Genomic DNA, 16829 nt, shown 5'->3' with positions numbered 1-16829 from the left:
CACCAGGTGTACTGTTACACTCCGCACAACACCTGGACTTAGTGTAGTGTAGTGGGGAGCGAGTTGGCTAGTAACCACAAGCACTGGAGCGGAGGGAGATAATACGACACAAACGGAATTCATTGGTACAGGGCCAGGCCACTCGAATGATGTGAGGGGGGCGTGAGTGGGGGGGGGGGGGGGCGGGGGCATGAGGGGAGGGGGCGTGAGGGGGGGGGGGGCGGGAGCGTGAGTGCGTCACCCTGACCACCTGGAATAGGGTCCTGCAAGTGACGAACATCATACATGTGAAGTATCTCTACAGAGAGATTATTTCATCTGATCAACAAGGAAGACAAAGAGAGCTCCGCCAGTAGGAATAGAAATGATGTCAGCTGAGTCAGGTGACTAGTGTCGTGTAATAATATCGTTAGTGTCTGAATGTAGGAGTGTGATCTAATAGCTTTAGTGACTCAGTGTGTCATGTGTGATGTGTGATCTAATAGCTTTAGTGTCTGAGTGTGTGATACCTTAATAGCCGGCCTGGCTCTCTGAGTGTGTGTGTGTGTACAGGGCTATTGTGTAGAACCTCACTACTGACCAGGTAATTACACTTTGAGAGCACATCTTACATTGTAACTTTGTAATATGATTAGTGTTACCCTTGTAGTGGTGTAACGGCTGGAGCCCCCTGATTAGTGTTACCCTTGTAGTGGTGTAACGGCTGGAGCCCCCTGATTAGTGTTACCCTTGTAGTGGTGTAACGGCTGGAGCCCCCTGATTAGTGTTACCCTTGTAGTGGTGTAACGGCTGGAGCCCCCTGATTAGTGTTACCCCTGTAGTGGTGTAACGGCTGGAGCCCCCTGATTAGTGTTACCCTTGTAGTGGTGTAACGGCTGGAGCCCCCTGATTAGTGTTACCCTTGTAGTGGTGTAACGGCTGGAGCCCCCTGATTAGTGTTACCCTTGTAGCGGTGTAACGGCTGGAGCCCCCTGATTAGTGTTACCCTTGTAGTGGTGTAACGGCTGGAGCCCCCTGATTAGTGTTACCCTTGTAGTGGTGTAACGGCTGGAGCCCCCTGATTAGTGTTACCCTTGTAGTGGTGTAACGGCTGGAGCCCCCTGATTAGTGTTACCCTTGTAGTGCTGTAACGGCTGGAGCCCCCTGATTAGTGTTACCCCTGTAGTGGTGTAACGGCTGGAGCCCCCTGATTAGTGTTACCCTTGTAGTGGTGTAACGGCTGGAGCCCCCTGATTAGTGTTACCCTTGTAGTGGTGTAACGGCTGGAGCCCCCTGATTAGTGTTACCCTTGTAGTGGTGTAACGGCTGGAGCCCCCTGATTAGTGTTACCCTTGTAGTGGTGTAACGGCTGGAGCCCCCTGATTAGTGTTACCCTTGTAGTGGTGTAACGGCTGGAGCCCCCTGATTAGTGTTACCCTTGTAGTGGTGTAACGGCTGGAGCCCCCTGATTAGTGTTACCCTTGTAGTGGTGTAACGGCTGGAGCCCCCTGATTAGTGTTACCCTTGTAGTGGTGTAACGGCTGGAGCCCCCTGATTAGTGTTACCCTTGTAGTGGTGTAACGGCTGGAGCCCCCTGATTAGTGTTACCCTTGTAGTGGTGTAACGGCTGGAGCCCCCTGATTAGTGTTACCCTTGTAGTGGTGTAACGGCTGGAGCCCCCTGATTAGTGTTACCCTTGTAGTGGTGTAACGGCTGGAGCCCCCTGATTAGTGTTACCCTTGTAGTGGTGTAACGGCTGGAGCCCCCTGATTAGTGTTACCCTTGTAGTGGTGTAACGGCTGGAGCCCCCTGATTAGTGTTACCCTTGTAGTGGTGTAACGGCTGGAGCCCCCTGATTAGTGTTACCCTTGTAGTGGTGTAACGGCTGGAGCCCCCTGATTAGTGTTACCCTTGTAGTGGTGTAACGGCTGGAGCCCCCTGATTAGTGTTACCCCTGTAGTGGTGTAACGGCTGGAGCCCCCTGATTAGTGTTACCCTTGTAGTGGTGTAACGGCTGGAGCCCGCTCGATTACACTAGGCTGAGATTACAGTAGTATAGTATTTAGTATTATATGTAGTTTCTAGATTTTGAACATTTAATAACATTCCTAACCATCACTATCGCTTTTACTTAGTCGAATATAAGCTAGCTAAACAGAGGTATCGATGACATGACATAATAATATAAGGGGTCACATACTACGTCACCACTACGTCACCATTACGTCACTCCTCGAGTTGGGCCGGGTCAAATGATCATGGAGGGAACGAGTAAAATGTTAATAACGTAATATTAACCATGACTACAAACCAGTGTAACCATGACTGCAAACCAGTGTAACCATGACTACAAACCAGTGTAACCGTTACTACAAACCAGTGTAACCATGACTACAAACCAGCGTAACCATGACTACAAACCAGCGTAACCATGACTACAAACCAGTGTAACCATGACTACAAACCAGTGTAACCGTTACTACAAACCAGTGTAACCATGACTACAAACCAGTGTAACCATGAATACAAACCAGTGTAACCATGACTACAAACCAGTGTAACCATGACTACAAACCAGTGTAACCATGACTACAAACCAGTGTAACCATGACTACAAACCAGTGTAACCGTTACTACAAACCAGTGTAACCATGACTACAAACCAGTGTAACCATGAATACAAACCAGTGTAACCATGACTACAAACCAGTGTAACCATGACTACAAACCAGTGTAACCATGACTACAAACCAGTGTAACCATGACTACAAACCAGTGTAACCATGAATACAAACCAGGGTAACCATGACTACAAACCAGTGTAACCATGACTACAAACCAGTGTAACCGTTACTACAAACCAGTGTAACCATGACTACAAACCAGTGTAACCATGACTACAAACCAGTGTAACCGTTACTACAAACCAGTGTAACCATGACTACAAACCAGTGTAACCATGACTACAAACCAGTGTAACCATAACTACAAACCAGTGTAACCGTTACTACAAACCAGTGTAACCATGACTACAAACCAGTGTAACCGTTACTACAAACCAGTGTAACCGTTACTACAAACCAGTGTAACCGTTACTACAAACCAGTGTAACCGTTACTACAAACCAGTGTAACCATGACTACAAACCAGTGTAACCATGACTACAAACCAGTGTAACCATGACTACAAACCAGTGTAACCATGACTACAAACCAGTGTAACCGTTACTACAAACCAGTGTAACCGTTACTACAAACCAGTGTAACCGTTACTACAAACCAGTGTAACCGTTACTACAAACCAGTGTAACCGTTACTACAAACCAGTGTAACCATGACTACAAACCAGTGTAACCATGACTACAAACCAGTGTAACCATAACTACAAACCAGTGTAACCGTTACTACAAACCAGTGTAACCATGACTACAAACCAGTGTAACCATGACTACAAACCAGTGTAACCGTTACTACAAACCAGTGTAACCATGACTACAAACCAGTGTAACCGTTACTACAAACCAGTGTAACCGTTACTACAAACCAGTGTAACCATGACTACAAACCAGTGTAACCGTTACTACAAACCAGTGTAACCATGACTACAAACCAGTGTAACCGTTACTACAAACCAGTGTAACCGTTACTACAAACCAGTGTAACCATGACTACAAACCAGTGTAACCGTTACTACAAACCAGTGTAACCGTTACTACAAACCAGTGTAACCATGACTACAAACCAGTGTAACCGTTACTACAAACCAGTGTAACCATGACTACAAACCAGTGTAACCGTTACTACAAACCAGTGTAACCGTTACTACAAACCAGTGTAACCGTTACTACAAACCAGTGTAACCGTTACTACAAACCAGTGTAACCATGACTACAAACCAGTGTAACCGTTACTACAAACCAGTGTAACCATGACTACAAACCAGTGTAACCATGACTACAAACCAGTGTAACCGTTACTACAAACCAGTGTAACCGTTACTACAAACCAGTGTAACCGTTACTACAAACCAGTGTAACCGTTACTACAAACCAGTGTAACCATGACTACAAACCAGTGTAACCGTTACTACAAACCAGTGTAACCATGACTACAAACCAGTGTAACCGTTACTACAAACCAGTGTAACCGTTACTACAAACCAGTGTAACCGTTACTACAAACCAGTGTAACCGTTACTACAAACCAGTGTAACCATGACTACAAACCAGTGTAACCATAACTACAAACCAGTGTAACCGTTACTACAAACCAGTGTAACCATGACTACAAACCAGTGTAACCGTTACTACAAACCAGTGTAACCGTTACTACAAACCAGTGTAACCATGACTACAAACCAGTGTAACCGTTACTACAAACCAGTGTAACCGTTACTACAAACCAGTGTAACCGTTACTACAAACCAGTGTAACCATGACTACAAACCAGTGTAACCGTTACTACAAACCAGTGTAACCGTTACTACAAACCAGTGTAACCATAACTACAAACCAGTGTAACCGTTACTACAAACCAGTGTAACCATGACTACAAACCAGTGTAACCGTTACTACAAACCAGTGTAACCGTTACTACAAACCAGTGTAACCATGACTACAAACCAGTGTAACCATAACTACAAACCAGTGTAACCGTTACTACAAACCAGTGTAACCATGACTACAAACCAGTGTAACCGTTACTACAAACCAGTGTAACCATGACTACAAACCAGTGTAACCGTTACTACAAACCAGTGTAACCATGACTACAAACCAGTGTAACCATGACTACAAACCAGTGTAACCGTTACTACGAACCAGTGTAACCATGACTACAAACCAGTGTAACCGTTACTACAAACCAGTGTAACCATGACTACAAACCAGTGTAACCGTTACTACAAACCAGTGTAACCATGACTACAAACCAGTGTAACCATGACTACAAAGTACAAACCAGTGTAATGTTAATAGGAGGAAAACCCTGTCTCATACGATGTCACGTGCACTTATACTGTGTCCTGATTGGCCGGATATGAGTGCACGTGTTGTTATACTGTGTCCTCATTGGCCGGATGCCAGCACGCTACAGGGATCATAGACCCTAGTTTCAGGAAAAACTAATGTTTTCTTATTAAGAGGCGGTGTACTGTTAATTGTGAGGCTACGTTCAGCTCACCAACTCCTTATATGGGCATCACGTGGCTCGCCTAGTAGATTACTGTATAAGTAATGGTACTCATAAAAACCTAGGTCAAATCTGAGGATTAGAATATTGTCAGCAACCCACCATTCTAATTCTAATACTATGGGGGGGGGGGGGGGGGGCAGGGGGGCACCATACTATTCAGAGTGTTGTAGGGGGGGGGGGGCAGGGGGCACCATACTATTCAGTAAAATAACCACAAAACAACTAGAAATAAGAGTGTTATAGAAACTAGAAACTAGAGAGTAAGCTGCTAGGACTAGTAACTAGAGAGTAAGCTGCTAGACACTGAAAGTACACGATGAATATTGAGTCCGAACAATGACCTTTATTTGAGGAGCTGTGAGCTGCTCAGCTGTTACTGTAGCTGTTACTGTGGGCTGCTGCTCAATAAGAAAGCATTTGAAACACATTTCTGTCGTCGCAGAGCCTAATCATATAGGTATACCACCAGGCTAATATAGCCTGGTGGTCCACTGTGCGTCGTTATAACTAGTTTTAAATATATTTTACTGTGAAAATATTCGTCCGGGTGGTGAAGTGATAAGTCTGGTCTTGTCTGGACAGTTAACAGAGCTAACATCTCTCTGGATGTTAGCTCTGTTAGCTGTTAGGCCGTAGCAATAACTTATAGTATAAATAACAACCTAACAACTTAATGGGTATTAACTATTAGGATATAGTTGGATATTGTTAGGGGACCGGTTTTTGGATATCAAAGAAAGGTTGCAAATTTCTGGATTTGAAATTTCTCAATCTAAAATTTCCAGATTTGAACCTCGAATAGTGCAAATATGTAAAAAACAAGTGAGAGATTAAACGTACCTTAAAGATTACAGCACTGAGTGTTATGAGAAGAAAGTTACGAAATATACAAAATATGCTAACAGAAGAGTGTCGGGTATCCAAATCTTATGAAATGATTTCTGGAATGAACGTGAAGAGACCTACCAGGTCAAGGTTTTGAAACTTGATAGAGTTCTGACGGTCCGTAATTTCATTACTCCTTGCACTGCGGCCAATCAGCACACTTCCTCACAAGTCACGTGACTAGTTCAGCCAATCAAACCTCCTGGTTGTGAAAGGTTTACTTACTAGATTAGGAATGTCCAGTGAGAGGATGAGATCATAGACACGTGCTAACGCGTAACCAATCAGGTTACCAGGACAACGTCGCGTGAGAGTGGGCTGATATCACGAGAGAAGGACACCTGGTGTTATCTTAAAATACTGATATCAGGTTACTCACAACCAGGAACATCAATCCTGGAATGAGCTGGTTACTCCAGCCCTTACAGTACAGTAACAGGCTTGTAACTTGGTAACCAAGATCCTGGTAACTTGGTAACCAGGAGGCTTTCTTGAAAGATTCTAGTAACTTAGTAACCGCAAGGATTTCTTGGAAGATCCTGGTAACTTGGTAACCAGGAGGCTTTCTTGAAAGATTCTAGTAACTTAGTAACCGCAAGGATTTCTTGGAAGATCCTGGTAACTTGGTAACCAGGAGGCTTTCTTGAAAGATCCTGGTAAATTGGTAACCAGGAGGCTTTCTTGAAAGATTCTAGTAACTTAGTAACCGCAAGGATTTCTTGGAAGATCCTGGTAACTTGGTAACCAGGAGGCTTTCTTGAAAGATCCTGGTAAAATGGTAACCAGGAGGCTTTCTTGAAAGATTCTAGTAACTTAGTAACCGCAAGGATTTCTTGGAAGATCCTGGTAACTTGGTAACCAGGAGGCTTTCTTGAAAGATTCTAGTAACTTAGTAACCGCAAGGATTTCTTGGAAGATCCTGGTAACTTGGTAACCAGGAGGCTTTCTTGAAAGATTCTAGTAACTTAGTAACCGCAAAGATTTCTTGGAAGATCCTGGTAACTTGGTAACCAGGAGGCTTTCTTGAAAGATCCTGGTAACTTGGTAACCAGGAGGCTTTCTTGAAAGATCTTAGTAAATTGGTAACCAGGAGGCTTTCTTGAAAGATCTTAGTAAATTGGTAACCACGATGCGTCAATCGAAGATCCTGACTTAACAAACCGAATTAAAATAAGGGTGAAATAAAAACGACTTGTGAGTACAGTAGATAGATGTGAGCAGTTTGAAATTATATTAGATTGAAATAAGGGATATATAGGGATAATAAGGGATAGGCGCCAATGTTAGACATCTGCTTTTTGGGATTTTGTATAATGTATTATATGAAATGCATATACAAATATAATTTGTTTCTGTCTGGTTCTAATATACCGTTTCAGTAATGACTTTAATATAAAAATAGCGCCCCAGGTTACGACAACTAGACTCAGCCCAATTGCAACTACCACAGCCCCCTACGAAGAAGTGCCCCTGGTTCCGTCACTTATTTAAAGGATAGGTCACTGTAGTGAAATGAGCTTTAAGTAGATCGGGAATCCATTGTTGTCACGGTAACACAACCTGGATACAGTTAATTTATATTATAACCCTACTGTAAGGTATCCTGTTTGAAGTTCCCCAAATGCCAGCTTTCAAACAAAGCCTGAAACCTATCAGTTTTAAGTCGTACAAGGGCAGGTAACTAACAACTCATAAAACCTAATATCAGAACATAATTTGAAACTAGCAAGCCAAGCGCGACACCTGTCGTTTTATAAGAGGCGGGGTCAGCTAACTGGGGGGGGGGGGGGGGGCCTTACAGATACCTGGGGGGGGGAGGTTTGGTCATGTATAAGAGAGAGAGAGAGTAGTGGAGAGTGTAAAGTGAGATAACTCGGCTCAGAAACAAAATACAGAATATAAATTATTGGCACAGAGATAATACTACGTGCCAAGTACCAAATATCCATTATCAGAAATTGAATTTAGCTTTATATTGTGACCTATATCAGAACCATCGACTTCTCAAATCATATATGATACAAAGAAAACTCCATTTACGGACGTGAGGAGAGTTAGGACTCCTCCAACTACATTAAATCAATTCCTTCTGTAACCTCCTCAATAAATGTAATAGATTCGTAGTGTTGCAATTAGTTTTATTACTATGTGATATATGTAATGTGATATGTATAATATATAAATATATTATATATATCACATAGTAATAATTCAAGATGTTCCTCAAAGACATGCTAACTGTGTTTGCACAATGCTTAGTTTTCAGGAGAACTTTTGCTGTTGTTTTGGCATTTAGAGCTCGATAAGAAGTGGGGAGCAAAGATGTGACCTCAATTCAGTGGCGTAACGAAGCGTCGTTTTAAAATATGAAGGATCATGGGATCTAAAAACTATCTTATTGGTAGATTCAGTTGCGACGAGGAATCGTAGAAAATTTAACTAATCTAACCATGAATATAAGTAAGAAGATTATTCTATCATAAAACACGATAAGGAAATAAATTTGAAAAAGTAACCTGAATAAAAAGGCCACAAGAATGAAGAAGCCCCCCCCCCCCCCCCCCCCCCCCCCCCCCCGCAAGAAATACGTTGGCTGACTAGCTTTTAAACAAACAAAGATAAGCAAAATAAAATGCAATATACTTCGGTAGACTTTAGAAGTACAGAAAGGACTGATATAGTATATCAATAAAAAGGTTATGATACAATAACAAACAAAATAATTGGAAATAAAGCGACCTTAACATGGTAATCGTGAAGAAAGCTCAGGCTAATTATATGAAGTGCAGATACTTGAGGTAAATTATTAAAGCATGAGGTAAATTATTAAAACAATTGAACCCTCGACTCTTACTCAGTCCGCCTATACTTTTATACGTAACCATCGCACAGAAGATACCATATAAGAATAGCAGCATAATAATATTCAATAGAGTCAACAACTTCAAACATGAGGCGACCAGCAGCTGCGTATTAAAGTACACGCGTGTAAAAATGAGAACTTGAAAATATTAATTCTAGGCACGTGAGTCCGCACTTTCTACTTTTATTTTCATTGATTGCGCGCGGTCAATATTTACTATCGAACATAGTGGTAATTACATATTCAAAAGCAAAATTTGCCTACTAATTGAATAAATATTAATTTTAAAACACTTTAATGATTAATTTTGACGGTCTGATTTTAAAATTATTTATTCGGTTATGTTTATAAAATATTGTTGTTAAGACTAGATTTTCCGAACGCCGCGCAGTCCTAAATTTACCACTCCAGGTTTTAAGAATTAAAATTAGAATCGAGCGCTAGTGCGCGTACTTCAACGATTGCGCCAGTTGATCTCGTCCTTTTACCCCGTTTGTTTGAACTGACACCACAAGTTTATCAGTATATTTCTGACACTTCGACATGCTTGTCTTTATCGATAGATGCACTGGTGAGACTTTATAATTCATTATCTCATATTATCTAAGTGTAGCTTGATATTTTTATTGATTCGTTGCCATGTGATGGTGCTTTAAAACTAAGATCGCGCTTCATATTTAATGTCCACGTCAACTTTCCCTCACTTTCTACACATATTGCAATTTGTTCACGATCAAATTCTAAACTGTAACATGAAAACTAAAACATCATTTACTTGCTTGAGGTCGCGACTTTCAACTCTAATCGCTCATCAATTCAAATATATATTCTTCAGGCGAGGATCACTTTAGCGACGCTTACGCTTACGAGGAACTCTTTGGAGGAGCTATTGTGAAGGCGGCATGTAAGGTGAGTCACCACTGTTACCATAGTTACCTTAATTACCATAGTTACTTAGCTGTGCCATTCTTAATGCACCTACATTGCTTGGATATTTTAGGTAGAACTCTATTTGTTTTGGAATATTAATTAAAATATCCCAAATAGAGCAACTATTGAATTATAGCCTTTATCAAGATCATTTTGGGCTTAATTGTGTAATTAATTCCACAGCGTGCTGGTAATCACCCTGAATACATAACCTCTTAGACTTTGTAGGTGAATTACTCCTAAAAACCTTATCTTATATAATGTTTTAATGTTAAATAAACTTAACCGACATTTGTCTTCAGTGGGGCCACTACAGTAACAATGAAGATGTAGTATTAGCCGGCTCGAACCCCAGGTTAGTGCCGGAACTTACTAATGATGTCATAGTTTGTAGTAACCATAGTAACTAGTAACCATAGTTTGAAGTAACATACGATTCAAAAAAGGGGAGGGGGTCTTGAGTATTGAAAAAAAAACATGTCTTAATTGTGTTCAGCTTAGGAAGGATTTATAGTAATATAAAGAATTTACAATTATATCTCGTACGTGACCTCTGTTCTCGTACGTGACCTCTGTTCTCGTACGTGACCTCTGTACGTGACCTCTGTTCTCGAGAGAATAAGATTTATATTTTTTAACTTTGCCGGAGCTCGCATACTGTATTTATTTATTTTATTTTTTTCAAAGGTCATTGTCCAGCTATAAGGTTAGACAATACATACTGCATTTAGTACAGACAGATCCGTCTGAAAAAATCGATCTGCCGACACACAAAGCTTACAAAGGATTTTTGACGTTTTTGAGTCCTAATAGATGTCCTTTATGGCTGACCAACTTTTCCAAACTTTTCCACGTGTCTTAAGGCCACTTTTTGCCACTTAACCACTTTTTACCACCTTTCTTGTTTGTCGAATATCTTTAGTTGTGAACATCGTAAAAGGTTGCGGATCAATCGAGTGTGTTTATATTACTATGAAGAAAAACTTTTGTTCCAACAATTTTTACGTCAGATTATCAGTTAATTGGATAATTATCAATTAGCTAATTAGCAAAATTCTAAAAAAATTTTATTGGCTCAAAATGATCAGAATAGCTTAAAACACGGAGAAAAGTAGTTTTTAGAAAAACTTTGAAAATTTTTCACTTACATTTTTTTTCGAGACTTGGAAAAATTTCGAAAATTTAAAATATTTTTTTCCGCCAAAAGAGATCAAATCGCATGAAACGCGGAGAAAAATGCTTTTCAAAAAAACTTGGTGAATTTTTCCTTTCAAGAATACTTAAATCACCAATATTTGTAGTTGGAGTTCAGTAAATCGCGGCAGATTTTAATAATCAGGAATTACTAAGTGGAAAGGTCTGAAACTGAAAAACGTTAACCATTAACCATACGATATAAGAGTTTCATAACTAATTACAATACAGCCTTATCAATTTTCACAGAAACTGTACCAATGGCACAGTCAAGATCGAAAGACGAAACGATAGCCTGCTGTACTATCATTTTATTGATTTCAATGATGAATCAGTGGGGTTAAGATAATCACATTTGTATAAAAAAAACTATTCTGTACCGTCAATTGTGCTAATCTAAACCGGCCTACCTGGATTACCAGACCTCTTCTTTTCCTCAACAATCAAACCAAGTTGTTCATATAGCATTTGGTGGGCGATGTAAGTACTTATCGAGCTGTATTCAATCACAATACGACACAATACGTGTATATTATATGGCTCTTAATGAGGTTTATGAAACGCTTAATGCCGTGAGAAACCCGGTATAGAGACGTTTTACAGTTTATCACGAAAACGTATACTTGGCCTCATGGCTCATTTACAGTTTGAAGAAGGCAAGAACAGACTAAGGAACAGCCAGATCCAGGAAGCAAGTGTAAATACACCTTCCAACATCTAATCTACTGTGACTTGTTTTGTATTGTACTGCATACCACTTCATTAATCATTTGCTATGCGGTATAAAATCACCCCCATATGTCAGGGTCGGCTTAAAGTAAAATCAACAAGGGTAACATAAGGGCAAGGATAAGATTTAGATACGAGCGTCGGGAAAGGGGTAGTAAAGAACCGGTAATAATTCATTCAGTAAAATGTTCCACGAGAGTCAGGATATTTTGGAAATTGCTAATAGAGACAGATCCTGATCAGGAAGGATTGTTAATGTTATTGAGGATGTTGATTTGAAATCTGGACGTTGTGAAGATTTCAAATCAAAAAATACAGGTTCTTCCCGCAGGATATTCGGGGCCCATGATGATGAGCTCGGGATTAATGTGGGACAGATCGAAGAGCATTGAAAAGAGCGAGTTGACATTTTAAGCTTTCTGGTCTTTTATTGCCTTCTTTGAGCTGTCAAAGAGTCATGAGGCTAAGTAGACGTTTTCGTGATAAACTGTAAAACCTCTCCATACCGGGCCTCTCACGGGAGAAACGAGAAGTGTACGGTATAGAACGTTTCATATACCTTATTAAATTGCATTGTGTCGTATTGTGATTGAATACAGCTCGATATAATGTACTTACATCGCCCACCAAATGCGATATGAACAACTTGGCTTGATTGTTGAGGAAAAGAAGAAGTCTGGTAATCCAGGTATGCCGGTTTAGCTGATTAGCACAATTGAGTCATTGACGGTACAGAGAGGTTTTATTTATTACAAATGTGATTATCTTAACCCCACTGATTCATCATTGAAATCAATAAAATGATAGTACAGCAGGCTATCGTTTCGTCTTTCGATCTTGACTGTGCCATTGGTACAGTTTCTGTGAAAATTGATAAGGCTGTATTGTAATTAGTTATGAAACTCTTATATCGTATGGTTAATGGTTAACGTTTTTCAGTTTCAGACCTTTCCACTTAGTAATTCCTGATTATTAAAATCTGCCGCGATTTACTGAACTCCAACTACAAATATTGGTGATTTAAGTATTCTTGAAAGGAAAAATTCACTAAGTTTTTTTGAAAAGCATTTTTCTCCGCGTTTCATGCGATTTGATCACTTTTGGCGGAAAAAAATATTTTAAATTTTCGAAATTTTTCTAAGTCTCGGAAAAAAATGTAAGTGACAAATTTTCAAAGTTTTTCTAAAAACTACTTTTCTCCGTGTTTTAAGCTATTCTGATCATTTTGAGCCAATAAAATTTTTTTAGGATTTTGCTAATTAGCTAATTGATAATTATCCAATTAACTGATAATCTGACGTAAAAATTGTTGGAACAAAAGTTTTTCTTCATAGTAATATAAACACACTCGATTGATCCGCAACCTTTTACGATGTTCACAACTAAAGATATTCGACAAACAAGAAAGGTGGTAAAAAGTGGTAAAGTGGCAAAAAGTGGCCTTAAGACACGTGGAAAAAGTTTGGAAAAGTTGGTCAGCCATAAAGGACATCTATTAGGACTCAAAAACGTCAAAAATCCTTTGTAAGCTTTGTGTGTCGGCAGATCGATTTTTTCAGACGGATCTGTCTGTACTAATTCCAGACATATTATACTCTCAATTCGAAGAGTCTATAATTACATTACACTAGATAATTACATTACACTAATTACAGTGCCGAGGACGGCGAGGAGGCTGGTACTGAAACTTCAGAGAGGAAGATCGACCTCGTTCACCAGGTAACACCTTTATCACCTTGTAACACCTTTATCACCATGTTACACACTTGTCACCATGTTACACCCTTGTCACCAATTATATAATATATATAATCCAGTGAATGTTACTATATTATTCATATCCATCATCTAACGATACAAAGTGTTCAATCTTACTTAAAGAATTCTAATTGTATCAGAAAGATACGTTTAAATAATTGCAGTTCAAATTGGTAGAGTGTAACTACATGAACAAGAAAGGTTTCAAGGAATGGCTGACAGATGAGGATAACATGACCAGATGGAAGAAATTCTTCGTGGACGGCCTCCAGGAAAAAGACTACGTAAGTTTTTGGTTTTTTCAAATAACACCTGAAATATGAGAGCTACTAAGATGACCTACTATAGCTACTAGATATCAGGTAATGAGGTACCCAGTCAGGCCGCACCACCATTGAAAATGTTATAATTCAATGAGAAACTTATCAACTTTCTGATTGATTTGTCGTGTTACGTGATATGATGACCGCTCAATCAGTTTTGCTAAGGAGATAAACCTGATTTGATTTGAAACTTTTACAAAATAGCAAATATACAAATGTACAGCAAATCAAACAAACATATAAATTGGGCCGAAATGTACAAATTTGCTAAAAAGCGTGGGTCAGTGAAACAAGCACAGAGGACAGCTCCCCGGCCCTAAATCGGGAAAAACCTACATTTTAATATACTTAAATAAGGTCAGCCCCCCCCCCCCCCCTCCCTCCCCCCCCCCCCCCCCCCCAAGGCTGTCTTGGAGGATTAGGAGTTGGATGTTGTACACAGGCGTCATTAAAGAATGATATTGAATTATAAATACCTGGGGGTAATTTCTAACGCCAATCTGTATAAACGCTGCAACAGTGAACCACTGTCAGCTAGAGTGGAGAAAAGTCGATGGAGAAAGCTTGGTCATGTGCTGTGAGCAGGAGCGTGCCCAGGGGGGGGGGGGGCTGTGAGGTCTAGATAATGGATAATGGATCTGCCTAGTGCCTATATCTCCCTGGTAATTGCAGATAATAGTTTGCAGATGCCAGGGAGAGTTGGTCGACCTCGGCCTCAGTCAAACCTGTTCTCGCTGATAAAGCACGACTTAAGTTGCCAGAATTTATTTCTTAATAGCATATATATATACATATATTATATATGATTTGAATTATCTTAGGAATATTGCTTTTGACAGTGCGATTTGGCGCAGAATGCAAGTTTTATAATTCTGTATTGACGGTACTCGATCTGCTAAGTTACTAGTCCGGCCCTCCCAAACTGCAGAATGCAAGTAATAATAAAGTTTTATAATTCTGTATTGACATTACTCGATCTGCTAAGTTACTAGTCTAAAAAACCGCTGCACTGACCACCTCTGTATTTTAGTTTTATGCGGCGTGAAGCACACGAAATGTGCATCTAATGCAAATGGCGCATCTACACTCTACAGTAGGCAGTGAACGGTTAACAGTTTGCTTGTGTTTCAACAGGGATATTAAAACTCTTCCTTTGTTTCAGAAACTGAGCGATGAAGATGCTTTAGCTAAGGTCGAGGGAGGAGCGATGAAGGAATGGAAGAAAGAACTCACCAACTTCGCCAAATTTATCTTACCCCAGTGGAAGAACGTGATGGTTTACCATGTAAGTATTTAATTATTAATTATAAATAGTAAAAAGTCCCCTATTTATTAAAATTGCTAATTCATGCCAACACTGACTTACTAGTTACCATGACAAAACTGACTTACTAGTTACCACGACAACACTGACTTACTAGTTACCATGACAACACTGACTTACTAGTTACCATGCCAACACTGACTTACTAGTAACCATGACAACACTGACTTACTAGTTACCATGACAACACTGACTTACTAGTTACCATGCCAACACTGACTTACTAGTTACCATGCCAACACTGACTTACTAGTTACACTGACTTACTAGTTACCATGACAACACTGACTTACTAGTTACCATGACAACACTGACTTACTAGTTACCATGACAACACTGACTTACTAGTTACCATGCCAACACTGACTTACTAGTTACCATGCCAACACTGACTTACTAGTTACACTGACTTACTAGTTACCATGACAACACTGACTTACTAGTTACCATGCCAACACTGACTTACTAGTTACCATACCAACACTGACTTACTAGTTACCATGACAACACTGACTTACTAGTTACACTGACTTACTAGTTACCATGACAACACTGACTTACTAGTTACACTGACTTACTAGTTACCATGACAACACTGACTTACTAGTTACCATACCAACACTGACTTACTAGTTACCATGACAACACTGACTTACTAGTTACACTGACTTACTAGTTACCATGCCAACACTGACTTACTAGTTACCATGCCAACACTGACTTACTAGTTACCATGCCAACACTGACTTACTAGTTACCATGACAACACTGACTTACTAGTTACACTGACTTACTAGTTACCATGCCAACACTGACTTACTAGTTACCATGCCAACACTGACTTACTAGTTACCATGACAACACTGACTTACTAGTTACCATACCAACACTGACTTACTAGTTACCATGACAACACTGACTTACTAGTTACACTGACTTACTAGTTACCATGCCAACACTGACTTACTAGTTACCATGCCAACACTGACTTACTAGTTACCATTCAACACTGACTTACTAGTTACCATGCCAAAAACGGGACTTACTATTTTACCATGCCAACACGATTACTATTTCCATACCAACACGACTTATTTGTTACCCATGACAACACAAAACTTATTTGTTAAAACTGACTTATTTATTTTCCATGCCAACACTGATTTACTAGTTTACCATGCCAAAAACGGATTTACTAGTTACCAGGGCCAACACTGACTTACTATTCCATCCCAAACACTGTTTTAAATAGTTACCATGCCAACACTGATTTAAACTAGTTACCTTTAAAACATTTGATTTTCTAGTTTCCATGCCACACTGACTTACAAGTTAAACCATAAACAACACTGACCAAAATTTCCTTTTCCCAAAGGATGTTAAAAGGGGGGTTCTTGGGGGGGCAAAAAAATTTTTCATGGGGAAGACGGAAGGGAGTTTTAAATTCAACTACATCAATAACGGGTCCCAGAACTGAAAAGTTCAAAAACAACAATTTCCCTAAACAACCTGTTAAGTTTTTAGGTTAGTTAAATTTATTATTTATATCATATTATATCATATTGTATGTTATTATAGTGCATGTAGGTTATTATAGTGCATGTAGGGGGAAATTGTAAGATACTGAAAATGTGTTAAGAACTTCCTGCATT

General features: G+C 39.8%; 2 protein-coding genes and 1 long non-coding RNA gene across 7 annotated transcripts in view; 2 read left to right on the top strand and 1 right to left on the bottom strand.

The window, feature by feature from the left end:
• Positions 1-16829, bottom strand: part of LOC134825285 (uncharacterized) — a 43819-nt gene that overhangs the window by 25230 nt on the left and 1760 nt on the right. Inside the window, exon 1 of one of the 5 annotated variants that reach the window (XM_063837446.1) lies at positions 8158-8169. The exons of the other annotated variants lie outside the window; for them this stretch is intronic. The gene's annotated coding sequence lies outside the window, so the exon portion shown is untranslated. Of the gene's footprint in view, positions 1-8157; positions 8170-16829 lie in introns of those variants that run through there. 5 annotated transcript variants of the gene reach the window in all.
• Positions 9368-15150, top strand: LOC134824842 (uncharacterized). The gene is made up of 6 exons (XM_063836817.1): positions 9368-9490; positions 9755-9828; positions 10152-10204; positions 13428-13491; positions 13695-13814; positions 15016-15150. Exons 1-6 carry the CDS (start codon positions 9463-9465, stop codon positions 15148-15150), a joined length of 474 nt encoding a protein of 157 aa, XP_063692887.1. The 5' UTR covers positions 9368-9462.
• Positions 16678-16829, top strand: part of LOC134825289 (uncharacterized) — a 54797-nt gene continuing 54645 nt past the window's right edge. Inside the window, exon 1 of the long non-coding RNA XR_010161529.1 lies at positions 16678-16701. This is a non-coding gene — a long non-coding RNA (uncharacterized LOC134825289). The remainder of the gene's footprint in view (positions 16702-16829) is intronic.

Source organism: Bolinopsis microptera, chromosome 13 (genome assembly GCF_026151205.1).
Source record: "Bolinopsis microptera isolate Bmic1 chromosome 13, MBARI_Bmic_1.0, whole genome shotgun sequence".
Classification (NCBI taxonomy): domain Eukaryota; kingdom Metazoa; phylum Ctenophora; class Tentaculata; order Lobata; family Bolinopsidae; genus Bolinopsis; species Bolinopsis microptera.
This window is presented reverse-complemented; position numbering and strand designations above follow the sequence as displayed.

Coding starts and splice junctions, on each gene's coding strand:
- LOC134824842 (XM_063836817.1), top strand. CDS start 9,463: ATGCTTGTCTTTATCGATAGATGCACTG. Junction 10,205..13,427: donor TTAGCCGGCTCGAACCCCAG/GTTAGTGCCGGA, acceptor CACTAATTACAG/TGCCGAGGACGGCGAGGAGG. Junction 13,492..13,694: donor AGATCGACCTCGTTCACCAG/GTAACACCTTTA, acceptor AAATAATTGCAG/TTCAAATTGGTAGAGTGTAA.